The following is an 18,011-nucleotide window of genomic DNA, read 5'->3' on the forward strand; positions in this document are numbered from 1 at the left end:
AGCAGTTGCTAATATACTTTCTTCTTGTATCTTGTATGCGAGCCTTTTCAATTAGCATGGCTTCCTCTTCAGCCATGTAGGCAATACGGGCGTTTGCTGCTTCTGCTGCTGCGCGTGCCTGAGCTGCTGCCATACTAGTAGATTATGTCTGTGAGTGCGCTGAGCCTTTAGATCTTGTGGTGGACCTGGATGAGACAGTGCTGAGATCGTGTCTCTCTTAAGCCCTCCACATGGTCCATTGCCTCTTGTATCACTGCCTGCACATTTTCATCGAGCAGTTCAAGGAAGTGCTCTTGCAGACGCACTCCCTCAATGCCCTCATCTGTTTTCACCTTCATCAGGAGGGAGATGTATTTATTTGCCAGGAGCTTGTAGCTTGAGCTGCTCACCTTCACTCGCTGGATGGCCCGCTGAATTGAGGCCACTGTGTCTGAGGCGTTTGAAGCTTCAGATAAATCTGCTTCAACCCGGTCCCATGCCCGTTGTATCCTGGCATCAAGGTCCTGTTTCTCAGCATCATAGCTTTCCAAGGCCCGTTGTGTCAACCTGACCTCTCTTTGGGGCCTTGAACTCCCTTGGTCCTCTTGAGGCAGAATGGGAGGTCCTGGATTGCTTGGTTCACTTTCTTCAGCATCTCTCCCTGCTGAACTGTGGCTTTCCATGCTTCGATGCTTGCAACACGATTTTAATGTAGACTCGTTGCAGAGCTCCTTGCTTGCTGCAGGCTGACTGTTTGAGAGTTCCTTGCTTGCTGCAGGCTGACTGCTTGAGAGCTCCTTGCTTGCTGCAGGCTGACTGCTTGTGAGCTCCTTGATTGCTGCAGGCTGACTGCTTGAGAGCGCCTTGCTTGAGCAGTTTAGGAGCTTCAAGAAGAATGTCTTTTTACTATCTCGGCCTCGCTGTGCGCTGCGTTGCACCGCTAGTCGAGTAGATAACCTTGCGTTCAATAAACCCTTGGAGCCAGGATGAATGTCCAACTCCAATCGTCATTTATTGATTTTAACAAGGTAAAACTGGTGAGAAAACACAGATACAGCATCTGTTATAATCCGGAAACACCAACACAATGAACACCACAGCATCAGAACATTGTCTTAGATAACAATAGATCCTGGACGGACCAGGCCCCTACATTACCACTGAACACCTAGACAAGAGCACAAGCCGGTGCGTTGCATACAGGCACATCGTGTATTCATCCCACTGCACCCCAAATGTACAGCATTACACAAAACACTAAACTGTGGATGAGATACTTCGTCATCTTTACTCTCAGGATCGCAACATAGCCACCTGGGCACAAGTCTGACTCGACCTACTAAATCACAAGTAACATCCACAATAAGGAAGGTCGCAGGCTTCGTTACTAACTAGGCCTCGTATTTACTACAATAACTTAACGGCACCATAAAGGCATCTACATCACTATAACGGTCATTCCAACATTACAACAGCATTGCCAATATTATAGGAATATAAACAAACTTACAGACAATGCTTGTTAAGCTCCCACAATGGACAAGTGCAGCTGTGGTCTCACTGAGATGCGATGCGTGCCGCCATCTTGAATTATGAGTAAGATGGCCGATGCCCGCGTGGTTCACTGAAAATCTAACATCGTAACTTCCTGGTCACGTGACCAAAATTAGCATAAAAACACAGGAACTTCCTGTGAACGTACGCTCCACATCTGCAGTGAGGCAAGACAGAGACTGGTAAATCACCAGCACTGTGTTGCTACAGCAGTGGAGTGATAAAGACTGGTAGTTTACCAGCACTGTATTGATACAGCAGTGGAGTGATCGAGACTGATAGATCACCAGCACTGTGTTGAAACAGCAGTGGAGTGATGGAGACTGGTAGATCACCAGCACTGTATTGATACAACAGTGGAGTGATAGAGACTGGTAGATCACCAGCACTGTATTGATACAGCAGTGGAGTGATAGAGACTGGTAGATCACCAGCACTGTGTTGATACAGCAGTGGAGTGATAGAGACTGGTGGATCACCAGCACTGTGTTGATAAAGCAGTAGAGTGATGGAGACTGGTAGATCACCAGCACTGTGTTGATACAGCAGTGGAGTGATAGAGACTGGTAGATCATCAGCACTGTATTGATACAGCAGTGTAGTGATAGAGACTGGTAGATCACCAGCACTGTGTTGATAGAGCGGTGGAGTGAAAGAGACTGATAGATCACCAGCACTGTATTGATACAGCAGTGGAGTGATAGGGAGACTGGTAGATCACCAGCACTGTATTGATACAGCAGTGGAGTGATAGAGACTGGTAGATCACCAGCACTGTGTTGATACAGCAGTGGAGTGATAGAGACTGGTAGATCACCAGCACTGTGTTGATACAGCAGTGGAGTGATAGAGACTGGTAGATCACCAGCACTGTATTGATACAGCAGCGGAGTGATAGAGACTGGTAGATCACCAGCACTGTATTGATACAGCAGTGGAGTGATAGAGACTGGTAGATCACCAGCACTGTGTTGATACAGCAGTGGAGTGATAGAGACTGGTAGATCACCAGCACTGTGTTGATACAGCAGTGGAGTGATAGAGACTGGTAGATCACCAGCAGTGTGTTGATACAGCAGTGGAGTGATAGAGACTGGTAGATCACCAGCATTGTATTGATACAGCAGTGGAGTGATAGGGACTGGTAGATCACCAGCACTGTATTGATACAACAGTGGAGTGATAGAGACTGATAGTTTACCAGCACTGTATTGATACAGCAGTGGAGTGATAGAGACTGATAGATCACCAGCACTTTGTTGATACAGCAGTGGAGTGATAGAGACTGGTAGATCACCAGCACTGTATTGATATAGCAGTGGAGTGATAGAGACTGGTAGATCACCAGCACTGTATTAATATAGCAGTGGAGTGATAGAGACTGGTGGATCACCAGCACTGTGTTGATAAAGCAGTAGAGTGATAAAGACTGGTAGATCACCAGCACTGTGTTGATACAGCAGTGGAGTGATAGAGACTGGTGGATCACCAGCACTGTGTTGATAAAGCAGTAGAGTGATAAAGACTGGTAGATCACCAGCACTGTGTTGATAGAGCAGTGGAGTGATAGAGACTGGTAGATCATCAGCACTGTATTGATACAGCAGTGTAGTGATAGAGACTGGTAGATCACCAGCACTGTATTGATACAGCAGTGGAGTGATAGAGACTGGTAGATCACCAGCACTGTGTTGATAGAGCGGTGGAGTGAAAGAGACTGATAGATCACCAGCACTGTATTGATACAGCAGTGGAGTGATAGGGAGACTGGTAGATCACCAGCATTGTGTTGATACAGCAGTGGAGTAATAGAGACTGGTAGATCACCAGCACTGTGTTGATACAGCAGTGGAGTGATAAAGACTGGTAGATCACCAGCACTGTATGGATACAGCAGCGGAGTGATAGAGACTGGTAGATCACCAGCACTGTGTTGATACAGCAGTGGAGTGATAGTGACTGGTAGATCACCAGCACTGTGTTTATACAGCAGTGGAGTGATAGTGACTGGTAGATCACCAGCACTGTGTTGATACAGCAGTGGAGTGATAGAGACTGGTAGATCGCCAGCACTGTATTGATACAGCAGTGGAGTGATAGAGACTGGTAGATCACCAGCACTGTATTGATACAGCAGCGGAGTGATAGAGACTGGTAGATCACCAGCACTGTATTGATACAGCAGTGGAGTGATAGAGACTGGTAGATCACCAGCACTGTGTTGATACAGCAGTGGAGTGATAGAGACTGGTAGATCACCAGCAGTGTGTTGATACAGCAGTGGAGTGATAGAGACTGGTAGATCACCAGCATTGTATTGATACAGCAGTGGAGTGATAGGGACTGGTAGATCACCAGCACTGTATTGATACAACAGTGGAGTGATAGAGACTGATAGTTTACCAGCACTGTATTGATACAGCAGTGGAGTGATAGAGACTGATAGATCACCAGCACTTTGTTGATACAGCAGTGGAGTGATAGAGACTGGTAGATCACCAGCACTGTATTGATATAGCAGTGGAGTGATAGAGACTGGTAGATCACCAGCACTGTATTAATATAGCAGTGGAGTGATAGAGACTGGTGGATCACCAGCACTGTGTTGATAAAGCAGTAGAGTGATAAAGACTGGTAGATCACCAGCACTGTGTTGATACAGCAGTGGAGTGATAGAGACTGGTGGATCACCAGCACTGTGTTGATAAAGCAGTAGAGTGATAAAGACTGGTAGATCACCAGCACTGTGTTGATAGAGCAGTGGAGTGATAGAGACTGGTAGATCATCAGCACTGTATTGATACAGCAGTGTAGTGATAGAGACTGGTAGATCACCAGCACTGTATTGATACAGCAGTGGAGTGATAGAGACTGGTAGATCACCAGCACTGTGTTGATAGAGCGGTGGAGTGAAAGAGACTGATAGATCACCAGCACTGTATTGATACAGCAGTGGAGTGATAGGGAGACTGGTAGATCACCAGCATTGTGTTGATACAGCAGTGGAGTAATAGAGACTGGTAGATCACCAGCACTGTGTTGATACAGCAGTGGAGTGATAAAGACTGGTAGATCACCAGCACTGTATGGATACAGCAGCGGAGTGATAGAGACTGGTAGATCACCAGCACTGTGTTGATACAGCAGTGGAGTGATAGTGACTGGTAGATCACCAGCACTGTGTTGATACAGCAGTGGAGTGATAGTGACTGGTAGATCACCAGCACTGTGTTGATACAGCAGTGGAGTGATAGAGACTGGTAGATCGCCAGCACTGTATTGATACAGCAGTGGAGTGATAGAGACTGGTAGATCACCAGCACTGTATTGATACAGCAGCGGAGTGATAGAGACTGGTAGATCACCAGCACTGTATTGATACAGCAGTGGAGTGATAGAGACTGGTAGATCACCAGCACTGTGTTGATACAGAAGTGGAGTGATAGAGACTGGTAGATCACCAGCACTGTATTGATACAGCAGTGGAGTGATAGACTGATAGATCACCAGCACTGTGTTGATACAGCAGTGGGGTGAGAATGAACAACAATAAGACTCGCGAAGCCTGCAGTGAAATAAAAACGACGAATGCATAAGAGACACAAAACGTCAGCAGTAGAATGAAAATGGCCGAGTGGTAAAATGCATTGGGAGCCAGCAGCGAGTCGAGACTGACAAATGGAACCCTCGATGCTCTGCAATGTACGAATGTGGCATGGGAGTGGATGTATTGTGTATGTCAGGGATGTCAGGGGTGGGAATGGAAATGGACAGTGGGTTTCGGGGCATGGAGGGGATTCCCAACCAAAAGAAGGGAGCCAGTGAAGCGGCAACAGTGGAGGAGGGGAGGGGCAGGCGAGGAGATGCAGGAGGGGGCATCAGGGGGCTCGGGGCATTGTGGCGGGGTGAACGGATTGGGAGAGGGCTGTGGGCAAGTGTGGGCTGGGGGTGAATAAAAGACGGACCCCCCCCCCCCAACCTCGTGTCGGCTCTACTTCACATGGACATTGTGCGGTGTGCGGTGTCAGTGGTTCAGAGCGACTTGCACCGGCTGCACGTGCCGGTGTGTACAGTTCTGTGGTGGGAGCGGTGGCGCAGCGGTTAGCGCGGCGCGCCGTGCTACGATTCGGGCAGAGACCCCAATCCCGCTCATGGCCACCACCCACACCAGTGATAGCGTCAGCGATTATCTCAACTGGCTCTGGGCCTCCCCTAGGTCGACTCAGCCTCAAACAGTTACCTGGTGCGGTGTGTAGTAGACATCGGCACTAGGGAGACAAAGACGGCCGGGCGGATGTGGTGCTGGCCACTCACCGCTTAGAGTCTGTGTGGGCTACACGGGGGAGCTTTGTCTCTGCACGACACAGAGCAGTGAGCCGCAGCCACGTGACTGAGTTGAAGACGAGCAACTCCACAGGCGTCTCAGCTCGAGAACGAGAAACCCGACACATTGTTTACTTGTCTATGGTTATTGCGGTAAAGTCATGTAGATCGAAGAAAAAATGATGATACAATAATATAAATGAAAATAAAGGTAATACATCTTGATTTGAAGCTTTCGTGACTGCAGGAATCCATACTCGTTGGTTCTTTCGTTAAAGTCACTCCTAGAAAAAATAATAACAATAAAATGAAAATAATTATTTTTTATTCATTTTACTCTTTGGTTCTTTCGGTAAAGTCACTACGTCACTACGTGACTTTACCGAAAGAACCATAGAATATGAATCCCTGCAGTCACGAAAGTTTTAAGTCAAATTGTAATTGTTTAATTAAGTAATTTAACGATTTAAATAAGCAAGAAAAAGTGGAGCTGAAATAATAAAATATCGTGGAGCAGAGAGGGAGAGGCAACCGAATGAGAACAAGTATTCATACTGGTGGAATCCGATGAGCTATAAAGCTCTTTTTCACAGATGTCCAGTCGGGGCAGGTCAGAACGTGACAACAACAACAAGCAATACAACAACACGACAGGAGTGCAAAGTGTAGGAAAGGCAGAAAAATCACTTCGAGACATATTTATAGAGATACAACTACAAATATTGTGTTGTATCATACCAGATAAGGCCCCAATGAACTATTAGATACTTTTTTCAGACGCGACCTGGCCAACAATGATGGCTCAACGAAGTGACTCATCATCATCATCACCACGTGGAAATGTACAGCAGCAAAATAATCAAAATAAATTAGACGCAACGAGTTGACGAACAGCGTTCCCCTACGAGTTCAGTTGAGACGACGAGGTGAGTTGAGATATTGAGGTGAGTTGAGATGAGGTGACGTGTGTGAGGATGAGGATTTGAGGCGACGTCACCGGAGTCTTTATTCAGCCACCCCTGCTCGCTCGGGCGCCAACACATTCCAGGGTGTGTCACGTGATAATACAAATCAAACCGAAAGTGTTTGTACCGCACTTCCCTTTCTCACATTCACGAGGGTTGTTCCTGTTTTTGCGTCTCATACGCAGCCAGCTACTGCCGAAGATACAGCCAGAGACTGTCTGAGCAACATCCAGCGACTGCCTGAGCTACAGTCAGAGACTGCCTGAGCTCCATCAAGCGCCCGTCTCAGAGTGAAGCCACAGGGCCATGGCGAGTGTGGCTCCCAGTGGTAGCGAGGCTCCAGGGGAGTTGACCTGCCCCATCTGCCTGGACACCTCCCGCTGCCCCTGCACGCTCAGCTGTGGCCACTCGTTCTGCCTCGAGTGCGTGGAGGGCGCCTGGAATGCGGCAGAGTCCTTCTCCTGCCCGCAGTGCCGAGTGACCTTCCCTCAGAGGCCCAAGCTGAGCAAGAACTTCACTCTCGCCAACCTGGTGGAGCAGCGTAGTGCTGCAGAGAAAATGGCCACAGTGGTCTTGTGTGACTTCTGTAACGATGGCACGACCTCTGCCTCCAAGACCTGCCTCAGTTGTGATATGTCCTACTGTGTGACTCATGTAAAGCCTCATCAGGAGAACCCGAAGTTCAGGGACCACATTCTGGTGGATCCAGTCACAAATCCTGAAGAACGCAAGTGCAAGACGCACAGAGATGAGATTAAGTTTTACTGCCGACAGGACGAAAGCTTGGTCTGCACAACCTGCACCATCGCAGGAGACCACAAACGTCACAATGTGGCTACGCTGGAGGATGAGCACAAGAAACGGGAGGTGAGACGGTCTGCGTGTGTGAGCGGGAGCCTCTCCTGCATGAAGTCATCATTTCCCAGTATAAGCTGAACAATAGCATCCAGCTAAATATAATTCCTCTCTCAGCTGCCCATTGTTTCTTGACATTTTAACAGACATGTTTTACTATGAAGTATGCTGAGGTTGTCATAGTGCAGAAATAATACAACCACAAGTTATTATCAATCCTGTTGTTTGGCATTTTTTATCAAAATGAAGAACTGTAATGCATACAATGTGTTCTTAAAATTACGTGAGTGCATAGACTGTGGTTTGTATATAAAAAAGTGGTTTGTGGTAGAAAAGAGCAGAAACTTTTTTATTTTACCAAGGGAAGCTCACTGAGCTATGTAGATTTTTTTTCAGAGGCAACCTGGCCACAAAAGACAGATCAACAAAATGGCTTATCAGGTCTAAATGTATAGCAGCCAAATACTCACTCTTCCTAAACGTGGACAGAAACACCGGAGGACCCGGAGAAAAATCCATGCGACCATGGAGAGAGACATGCAAACTGCATAGAAACAGGCATCAGGGTCGGGTTCGAACCAACGACCTCCTGTATAGCAGGCAAGGCAGATAACATCTCGTAACTCCGGCACCCTGTCCACCCACTACTCAGCACCGCTCACTACTCACGCAGCCCCAACCACTACGCAGGTAGCCCAATCCACTACGCAGGTATCTCCACCAACTACTTCGGTAGCCCCCCGCCCCACTGCTCAGATCGCCCCACCCGCTACACAGGTAGCCTCACCACACTAGTTAGGTAGCTCTGCCCACTGCTCAGGTAGTCCCATCCACTACTTAGGTAGCCCTGCGCACGATTTAGCTCCTCGAAACATCAGTTCCCTGCTGCGCTTGTTCCTCCGGAGCTCCTGCCCCCGTCACTGTGCAGGGGTTCGCGTGGAGCGGGGGTGAGAGGGGACGCTCGGAGAGTGAATGGAGTCTCACCTGATGACGTCTCTCACAGAAACAAATTGGAGAGGAGACGCGGGTGGTGGAGGAGAAGAAGAGGGAGGCGGAGGAGTCCGTGAGGCGGATGGAGGCCGCTCGCAGGGACGTGCAGGTACCGCGTCTGGGCCGGACTCTGTGACCCGTTGATTCCACCCTGAGTAGGGGTTGTGATGGAAGACAACTCCATTCATTCACGCGGGCTTCCATTGGCTTCGAACACATCGTGGGACGAGAGGCAAAACAGTCAATGTACCTCAATAATCAGGACGAGCAAAGAGGTGGTTCTCATCTCTACTGATATACTCAATCATTGGTTGAAATTCCACATTCCCATATCTCCATATAACTTACCACTTCAACGTTCTTTTATCTATATTGATCAGATGAAGTGCTCCATACCTATTATCCAATACTCTGGTGGCAGAGTTTGTGGATCACATACAGACTTTTGTATGCCATTTTATTGAAACCAATCAGGCATTAGAGTGGCCAAGTGCAAGTGTAGTGGTTTCACGGAGAGTGGAGGCGATTTATAGAGGCAACGCATTTATTACAACAACGGTAACAATAGCAGTCTCACACAAAGGGGTAGCGGCCCCTTACTCTACTGCCTGGGGAGGTACGACCTCACCTGCCATATCAGTGGGGCGATGGGCTCTGAGTCCTCCGGCTAAGATTGATCTAGGGGAGGCTACACTGACCCGACCCAGCCAAGGTACGGGTCCCGACCACTGGCCCACTGAGTCCCGGCCCTTAACAGGGCAGCGGGTCTACGGGTCCCAGGGTCCTAGGCTAGCTGGTCTTCTGGCTTCAGAATTCGAATTGGCCCCAGATCCGTCCAGAGGTTCGGCTTTTATACGCCTCCCAAGGTTTGTCCGCCCCTGACCACGCCTCCCTTCCAGAGAGTTCCAGGGGGGAATCTAGAAGACCCCGCAGCCCCCCCCCCCTGCTTTGGGGCTGGGGAATATGGCGACACTTGTGCCGGTCCAAGTTACTGCCCCCGCCAGTTATGGAAAATCGTGTTGTAGTGAAAATGCACAGTGGCGTTATCAGAGGCAGAGGAAGAATGAGGCCGCAGTGCTGCATACTCGTATCACTGTCTGGACACCTTCAGAGTTGCACTCGAGTCACCGACCTGAATGTCATTTCACAAAGGACCAGACATTTAATGAACAGAGGTAGCATTTATTTCACTTTGCAGGGATCCATGGCAGATGAAAAGGCCTCAATCTCGGTCAGATTCGCACACGCGAGAGCAGCGTTGGATGCGGAGGAGAAGGCGGCTTTAGAGCAAGCGGAGAAGAAATGGCGCAAGCTGCTGTCCCTGATCGAGAAGAAGATCGCTCACGACCAGCGCGAGATCAGCGAGCTCCAGGCAGCAGCCACTCGCCTGCAGGCCCTAGCGCAGGAGAGGGACTCGCTCACGTTCCTGCAGGTGAGCAATGAGTCTCCAGTGTCGCTATTGGCCCAGAGCCCTCTCACCAGCAGCAATAGAGGGAGGCTCCTGATTGAGAGCTCGCATCCACTGGGCTTGAGAACACAGCTCCACTCATGGACTCGCATCGCAGCTCCAGTAGCTGCCATGTGGAAGGCCAGCTCATATTTTTTCAGTTAAATTAATTCTCTCTCCCGTCCTTTAACAGATTCCCATTAAGTTTGTTTCATTGTAAATATAAACTAAATATTATTGGAATTGCACTTTTTAAATAAACCCTGTAACAAAAATGTACACGGTATTCAAGATTGTCATCAGCCATGATCTATCCACTGATGGATGAAGGCCTCCCCAAGCTGTTGCCACGTCTCATGATGCCGCGATGCAACAATCCACCAGCGCCTGCTAACGAGCCGATATCATCTCTGCTTCTTACTTCGTGTACATCCTCTTGGATGCGCGACCTTCAGTGTTCATATTCGTGAAGCTAAAATACATACGAGGCCTCACACGCTTATTAGTGATATCCTTGTGTATTGACCACCACGTCTACAAGACCTGCCACGTGTGCATTGGTGACGCCTGAAATTACCTGTCCTAAGTTACTCTCAACACATATCAATATCAACTGGTCTCACTGAAATAATTGCCCTGCAAATTAGTGTTGGTCCTCATGGGGGTGGCGAGATGTTAACTACCTCGCCTGATATACCGGAGGTCGTGGATTTGATCCCAAACCTGACATTCCTATTTATTTTGAGTTTTCATGTCTCTCTATGGTCGCATGGATTTTTCTCCACGTCCTGCAGTTTTTCCATCCACATTTGTATTGGGCTGCTATCATTTGTGGCCAGGTCGCTTCTGAAAAAGAGCTCTATTGCTTCGTGGGACTTATGTGGAAAATATAATTAGATTATAGTTGACTTTCAACCGGTCTCACTCTGAAATATTTGCCCCGTAAGTTAGTGTTGGTGATGATGGGGTCATAAGCCAAGACTTTGGGGTTTATATTCCACCCACGGTGTTGCAGTGGGAACCCCACTGATCACAAGGGAATGGAAGTAGAGTCACCGTAACGCATATCTCTCTTTCCCATAGGGGCACCTGGAGGAGAAGCGCAGGAAAAAGACGACTATCACTCACGACTCGACACAGGACAACATGGGACTGAGTGTGGGGTGCGGGCAGTGATACATTGGCTGTGTGGTGATACTGTGTGTGATGATGCCGTGTGATGGTAATGTTGTGTGATGGTGCTGTACTGAAGGCGATCAAGAGTCTGAGACCAGGAAAGGCAATGGGCAGAGATGATCTCCCAAGCGAAATGCTGAGGGAGGGTGGCGTTTGTGCACACTGCCCTATATGACATCATACAACAGTCTTGGCCACTGGATGGATTCCGCAGGATTGGAAGGATGCGCTGGTGGTTCCCCTCTTTAAGAAGGGGGTCCACACAGACTGCAACAACGATAGGGGTATCTCAACATCGCCTTGCTAGGCACGCTGAGGAGAGGCTTGCGAAGCCCCTATGCAGTTTCAGGAAAGGGCGGTCCTGCACATATGCCATATTTCTGTCCGTCTGCTACAGCAGAGGTGTAGGGAATTCCAACAAGACCAACATCTCTGCTTTATTGACCGGGTCAAGGCCTATGCTATCATCAGTAGGCCTGGGCTCTGGGTTGTTCTTCGTGCTTTCGGAGTCCCTGACCCTCTGCTCACCCTCATTAAGGACCTTCATGATGGTGAGCGGGCCCGGATAAAACTACGTGGCTGGGAGTAAGAGCCATTTCCTGTACACCTTGGGGTGTGACAGGGATGTCCTCTGCCCCCCACATTATTTAACATCAATTTTGACCACGTAGTTCGTGAAGCCTTCAAAAGCTGTACTGGAGGAAGTTCCATTTATTACAGATATAATGGGAGGCTGATCGATGTCCGGGTGCGGTCAAGGGATGGCTCCCTATTGCTCAACCACGGTATGTATGCCGACGACCTGGTAATTGCTACTCACTCGGAGGAGGAGTTCGAGACGTTGCTGCTGAAACTGGAGCGTGCCACTACGAGGTGGCGCCTTACCATCAGCCCCACCAAAACTAAGCACCTGCCTGGGTATTTTGTACCATCGTACACTCCACCCCCACAACTCTCAATCGGTGATGGGGCAGTTGTGGAGAGAGTGGAGAGTTTTCCATACCTGGGCAGTGTGGTCATGACCGGCTCCGGTTTAACAGCAGAGGTCTCACTCCGAATCAGTCGAGCGGCAATATCTTTTAATCGGTTGCATAACGCTATGTGTAAGCTACCTGGTCTGTTGCTCCGCACGAAGTTTCAGGTCTTCTCGGCCAAGGTCATTCCCTCCCTTCTCTACGCTTGCGAAACGTGGAATGCCCTAATGGAGCATCTTCGCCGGTTAGAAACATTTAGGCTGGCCTGCCTACGATCCATCCTGGGTTTACCAGGCTGGATTGTGTGAGGAGCTCACAAATCCTTGAAAGATCTGGACAAAGTCCCATCGGTGAGCTTCTCCGGCAGGCAAGGCTGCGTTGGCTGGGTCATGTAGCTCAGCATGCCCAGCCAACGCATGCCTAAACAGCTTCTGTTCGGCCGGATCGAGGGGGCTAAACGGGCGCAGCACGGACTAGAGAAGAGATGGAGTGATGTGGTACAGGAGGATGTGGAGCTGAGTGGACTTGCCAATGACTGGTACAACAACGGAGGACTGAGGAGCGACGCTCACAACAACGAGTGGAGCGCCGGGTGGCTAAAGCGCAGCAAGTTGGCACAGTGGAGGGCATAGTTGGTGCATCAGTCAGTCATCTCAATCATCTCAGTCAGTCGACCCGTGGCACCTGGGTCTGCCCCGTGACCTCCTGCCAGCGGGCGTTCGACACTTCACGTGGCCTCAAGGTGCACATGGCCTGGCACAAGCGTCTTGGTGACGTCACTGCCACTTAGTGGCGAATGGCGGTTGTTGTTGGTGCTCTATGTGATGATGCTATGTGTGTGGATAGTAGTGCTGTGTGTTGATGATGCTGTGTGGTGATGATGCTGTGTGTTGTGTGGTGATGCTGTGTGGTGATGATGCTGTGTGCTGTGTGGTGATGCTGTGTGGTGAATATGCTGCGTGTGATTAGGCTGTGTGTGATGATGCTGTGTGCGTTTATGCTGTGTGTGTTGACACTGTGTTGTAATGCTGTGTGATTATGTTATGTCTGGTGATGCTGTGTTTTGATACCGTGTGTGGTGATGCTGTAATTGTGAGAAGAGTGATTTTGCTTTGTTTGATGAGTGCCTGTGTGATGGAGCTGTGATGATCCTGTGAGTGACGATGCTCTATGTGAGAGAGTAGCCATGTCTGCTCTGCTTTCACAGGACAGGGAGAGCTACAGCAGCTCCACCCTCAACTCCTAGTCAAGAGGACATTGCCTCGCTTAAAGGCACCGAGGGAACTGTGGCCAAACTCCTGTGTGAGTTATTCAGTGTAAATCATGGGTGATGGGTCCATCTTGACAATAAAATATGTGTGCACGAGGTCGACTAAGCCTCAAATAATTACCTGGTGTTTTATACGCATCACCACTAGGGAGACAAAGGCGGGCAGGCGTAGTGGTGGCCACCCACCCCCTCGTGTGTCGTGCCAGCCTTCAACGGTGCTGATTTTCCCCAATAGTCTGTAAAGGCTACACGGGAGATATTAGTCATTGTTCACATCCCATCCCAAGGCCCTACTGAACAGAGCCATGAGACTCCGTGTGGTGTTCTTGGGTAAATAATCAGCATTACGAGTCAGGGGTAATTGTGATATTGAAATACAGTGAGTGCCTGTGAATGTGTCTGTGCATTTGTGCGTGGGGGGAGTGGTGGCATAGTGGTTAGCACACTTGCACTACGAACCCAGTTACCTGAGTTTGATTACCCGCCATGGCTAACATCAGTGGTAGGTGATATCTGATCCCGTCCTGGGCCTCTGCTAGGCAGTTTCAACCTCACATTAGTTACTGATGCTGGTAATAGTCATAATGATGGTGGTCGTAATGAGAATGGTGCTAATGATGCTGATGTTAGTGATAATGTGAGTGATGGGAATGGTAATGGGATTGGTGATGGTGTTGGTCGTGGTGATGGCAGTGATGGGCGTGCTGATGGTAATGATGGTCACATTGGTGATAATATAGGAGGTGGTGATGGTTTTGCTGATGGCGCTGATGGTAGTAGTGATGATGATATTGGTTATGGTGGTCATGGTAATGATGGTTGTGATGATGGTTTAGATCAGGGGTCCTCAAACTTTTTAAACAGGGGGCCAGTTCACTGTCCCTCAGACCGTTGGAGGGCCGGACTCTAGTTTAAAAAAATATGAACAAATTCCTATGCACACTGCATATATCTTATTTTGAAGTGAAGAAACAAAACGGGAACAAATACAATATTTAAAATGAAGAACAAGTAAAGTTAAATCAACAAACTTGCCAGTATTTCAATGGGAACTATGGGCCTGCTTTTGGCTAATGAGATGGTCAATGTCCGGTTCCATATTTGTCACTGCTAGTCGTAACAAGTGATGCAAGTGTGCATCCGTTAGTCCAGATCTGGTTGGAGATTTCAAATGTTTCATTCTGGAAAAAGTCTGTTCACAGACATAAGTGCTGCCAAAGATGGTTGCCATTTTGAGTGCATGGTTCCTGAGATGAGGATATGTCTCAGAGGGGAGAGATGCATATAAATTATGAAGGCTGCTTGACTTGAATGCGTCTTTCAGAGTCACATTCTGCAGTTCAGCCAGTTCCATTTGGTAAATTGTATCCACATTTTTAATGTCAATAGAAAATGGGTTACGGAAAAGCTGTATGTCCTGTTCATGGAGATGAAGCTCTTTAAATCTAAATTGGAACTCCTTTTGCAATTTTTCCAGTGAATCCACACATGTTTTGTTTGGGAATGCAACCAATGTTTTTTCTGCTAACAGATTTTGAGTTGTGGGGAGATGGCAGAAGTTTTCCTCCTTCACTTGTTTGATGAGGAGGCCTAATTTTACTGTAAATGCTTTGACATGTGATTGCATATCACAGATGAGCTTACCCTTTCCTTGAAGTTGCACATTGAAACTGTTGAGTAGCTCTGTTACATCTGTCAGAAAGGCAAGGTGCCATTTCCATTCTGCATCATTGAGCTCTGGTACTTCTTTGTTTTTTAAAAGCAGAAAAGCTGTAATCTGTGGAAGTAAGTCATAGAAACGTTTCAAAACTCTCCCTCGACTCAGCCAACGGACTTCTGTGTGGTACAGAACATCTTCATAGTCAACATTTATCTCAGACAGAAATTCCTGAAATTGTCTGTGGTTTAGTGCATGAGCTCTAATGAAGTTAACACAAGATACCACAATTTTCATAACAGAGTCCCACTTCAGTGATTTACTACACAGCGCTTGTTGGTGGATGAGGCAGTGTATGGTTATTGGATGAGAATGGTTATGTTTGTCCATCTCTTGGTTAATGCGAGCAATTACTCCTTTCTTAGACCCCACCATGCTAGGAGCACCATCAGTTGTCACACTGGCTAGTTTAGCCCAGTTCAGTTCCAAACCATTCACAGTTTGGCAAACCTTTTCATAGATATCCTCTCCTGTAGTTGTTCCTTTGATGCTTTGCAGTGCAGTAAGCTCTTCTGTGACTTCGAAATAGTCATTCGTCCCACGAATAAAAATTAGAAGTTGTGCAGAATCACGAACATCATTGCTTTTGTCGAGTGCCAAGGAAAAATAGGAAAGTTTTTTTATGGAGTTTTGCAAATGCTGATGCAAATTGTCTCCCATTTCTTCAATACTCCATGTAATTGTAGGTCCTGAAAGACTCACTGTACTAAATAAATCGGCCTTCTCTGGACACATCTCTTTGGCAACAGAAAGAAGGCATTCTTTAACAAATTCTCCCTCCACGAATGGTCTGCCAGTGCACGCTATTAGCTTGGCAACTTGAAAACTTGCTCGCAGTGATGAAATATTTAGCTGCTTCTGCTTCACAAAAGTATTTTGCTGAGTTGTTAATGTATTTTTCAGTTTTAATATTTTATCTTTTCTCACTTCTCCGACCAAACAATCATATTTATCTTTATGTTGAGTTTCATAGTGTCGACGTAAATTGTATTCTTTGAACACAGACACTATATTCTGGCATATCAGACACACAGCTCTTTCCTTTTACTGCATGAAAAAGTAATCATAAGTCCACTGTTCTTTGAATATCCTACACTCCGAGTCAATTTTTCTCTTTCTTGACATCATTGTTTCCGAGGGAGTCAAAATTGCTATTAGTAAAATACCAATATATATGTACAGCGCTACAAAAACAATATACCAGCAATAACTTTTCCTACACAGAGACATACAGACTGCACTGCCCATCAATGCAGTCTGATTGGGGGAACTCCGCTTTTACCCCAGGCTCACACTGGTGCGGGTGCCATTAAAAAGTTAATTAAAAAGTAACAGACAGGCAGCGGCGGCAAAAACACCCGGCGGGCCGGATAAATGTCCTCGGCGGGTCGCATGTGGCTCTCGGGCCGCAGTTTGAGGATCCCTGGTTTAGATGGTCGTTGTAATGGTTATGATGATGCTGGTCGTGTTGGTGATTTTGGTGATAGTGATGAAGATGGTAGTGATGGAAATAGTGGTGATGGTAGTGATGGTGGTGATTGTTTGTGATGGTGCTCGTGGTGGTGAAGATGGTTGTGATGTTGCTTATTGCTATAGTGATGCTGCTGATGTTCATAGTGTTTATGATGGTGGTAATGGTGATCCTCATGTTGTTGTCATTGATGATATTGATGACGAGGATGCTTGGTGATGGTGATGTTTGTGATGTTATTGTTGATGGTGAAGATGATGGTTGGTGATGGTGGTGATATTGATGGTGGTGATGGTGGATGATGGTGATGACGGTGTTTTGTAGTGATGTTGTCATCACTGTTGTCACAGATGGACGCTCACCGACTCTGGACACAGACTCAGCTCATAAAAAACTCCAGATCTCCTCGGATCTCAGGACGATGACGCTGACCGGTTCCTCCCAGTGTCGCCCCGATCACCCACACCGGTTTAATAGCTGTCCACAAGCCCTGTGCCGTGAGAGCTTCTCGTCGGGCCACCACTACTGGGAGGTGGACGTGGAGGACGCGCGGATGTGGCGGGTTGGAGTCGCGTACGGGACGATCCCACGGAAAATGAGTGGTGGTGCTCCACATCTGCTGGGAGACAGCGACACGTCCTGGTGTTTAGAGAAAAGTGACAACTTATTTTCCAACAAATTCTCAGTGTTTCATGGTGGAGTGAAGACCTCACTGTCGGTGAGGGGTGCCCCCTCCCCCAGCAGAATCGGGCTTCACCTGCACTGGGAGGGGGGGCTCCTGGTGTTTTACCGCGCCGACTCCATGGAGGTGATCCACGAGGTTCGGCAGAGATTCTCGCAGCCTCTCTACCCTGGGATGTGGGTGCAGAGTTGTAATGAACCATTGAAGATCGTGGATCTGCATCCTGAGGATGAGGAGAGATAGAAACCCAAGAAACCGAGACAGGAACCCAAGAAACAAAGGAGAGGGTGGATGTTGAGGAGAGGGCGAAGTGAGGGTGAGGGGAAGGTGGAACGGAAGGTGGGGGAAGGTCACGGGTTAGCGTGGAGGGTGATGGTGAGGGTGAAGGGTGAGGGGAGGGTGAGGAGAGGAGAGGAGAGGATGTGAAGGAGGGGGTAGAGAGAGGGTGAGGGGTGTTGTATATGTCGGTTTATGTAATTTTGATTAAAATAATAATTAAATGAAGATTGGAAAAATGCGCAAGTTTTTTTGAAATTATGCTAATTTATGTAATCATATGCATAAATTGTGATAATCATGGGATAATCATATTACTTTATGCGAATGCT

General features: G+C 47.9%; 1 protein-coding gene across 1 annotated transcript; it reads left to right on the forward strand.

Moving 5' to 3' along the window:
• The first annotated feature begins 7,063 nt into the window (after positions 1-7,063).
• LOC133339109 (E3 ubiquitin/ISG15 ligase TRIM25-like) lies at positions 7,064-17,646 on the forward strand. The gene is made up of 6 exons (XM_061547229.1): positions 7,064-7,688; positions 8,680-8,775; positions 9,865-10,098; positions 11,197-11,276; positions 13,471-13,565; positions 17,072-17,646. The coding sequence occupies exons 1-6, from the start codon at positions 7,128-7,130 to the stop codon at positions 17,644-17,646; spliced, it is 1,641 nt and encodes a 546-aa protein (XP_061403213.1). The 5' UTR covers positions 7,064-7,127.
• Positions 17,647-18,011: the final 365 nt, after the last annotated feature.

Source organism: Lethenteron reissneri, unplaced genomic scaffold, assembly GCF_015708825.2.
Source record: "Lethenteron reissneri isolate LAM-NWPU_2019-01 unplaced genomic scaffold, ASM1570882v1 scaffold_1640, whole genome shotgun sequence".
Classification (NCBI taxonomy): Eukaryota; Metazoa; Chordata; class Hyperoartia; order Petromyzontiformes; family Petromyzontidae; genus Lethenteron; species Lethenteron reissneri.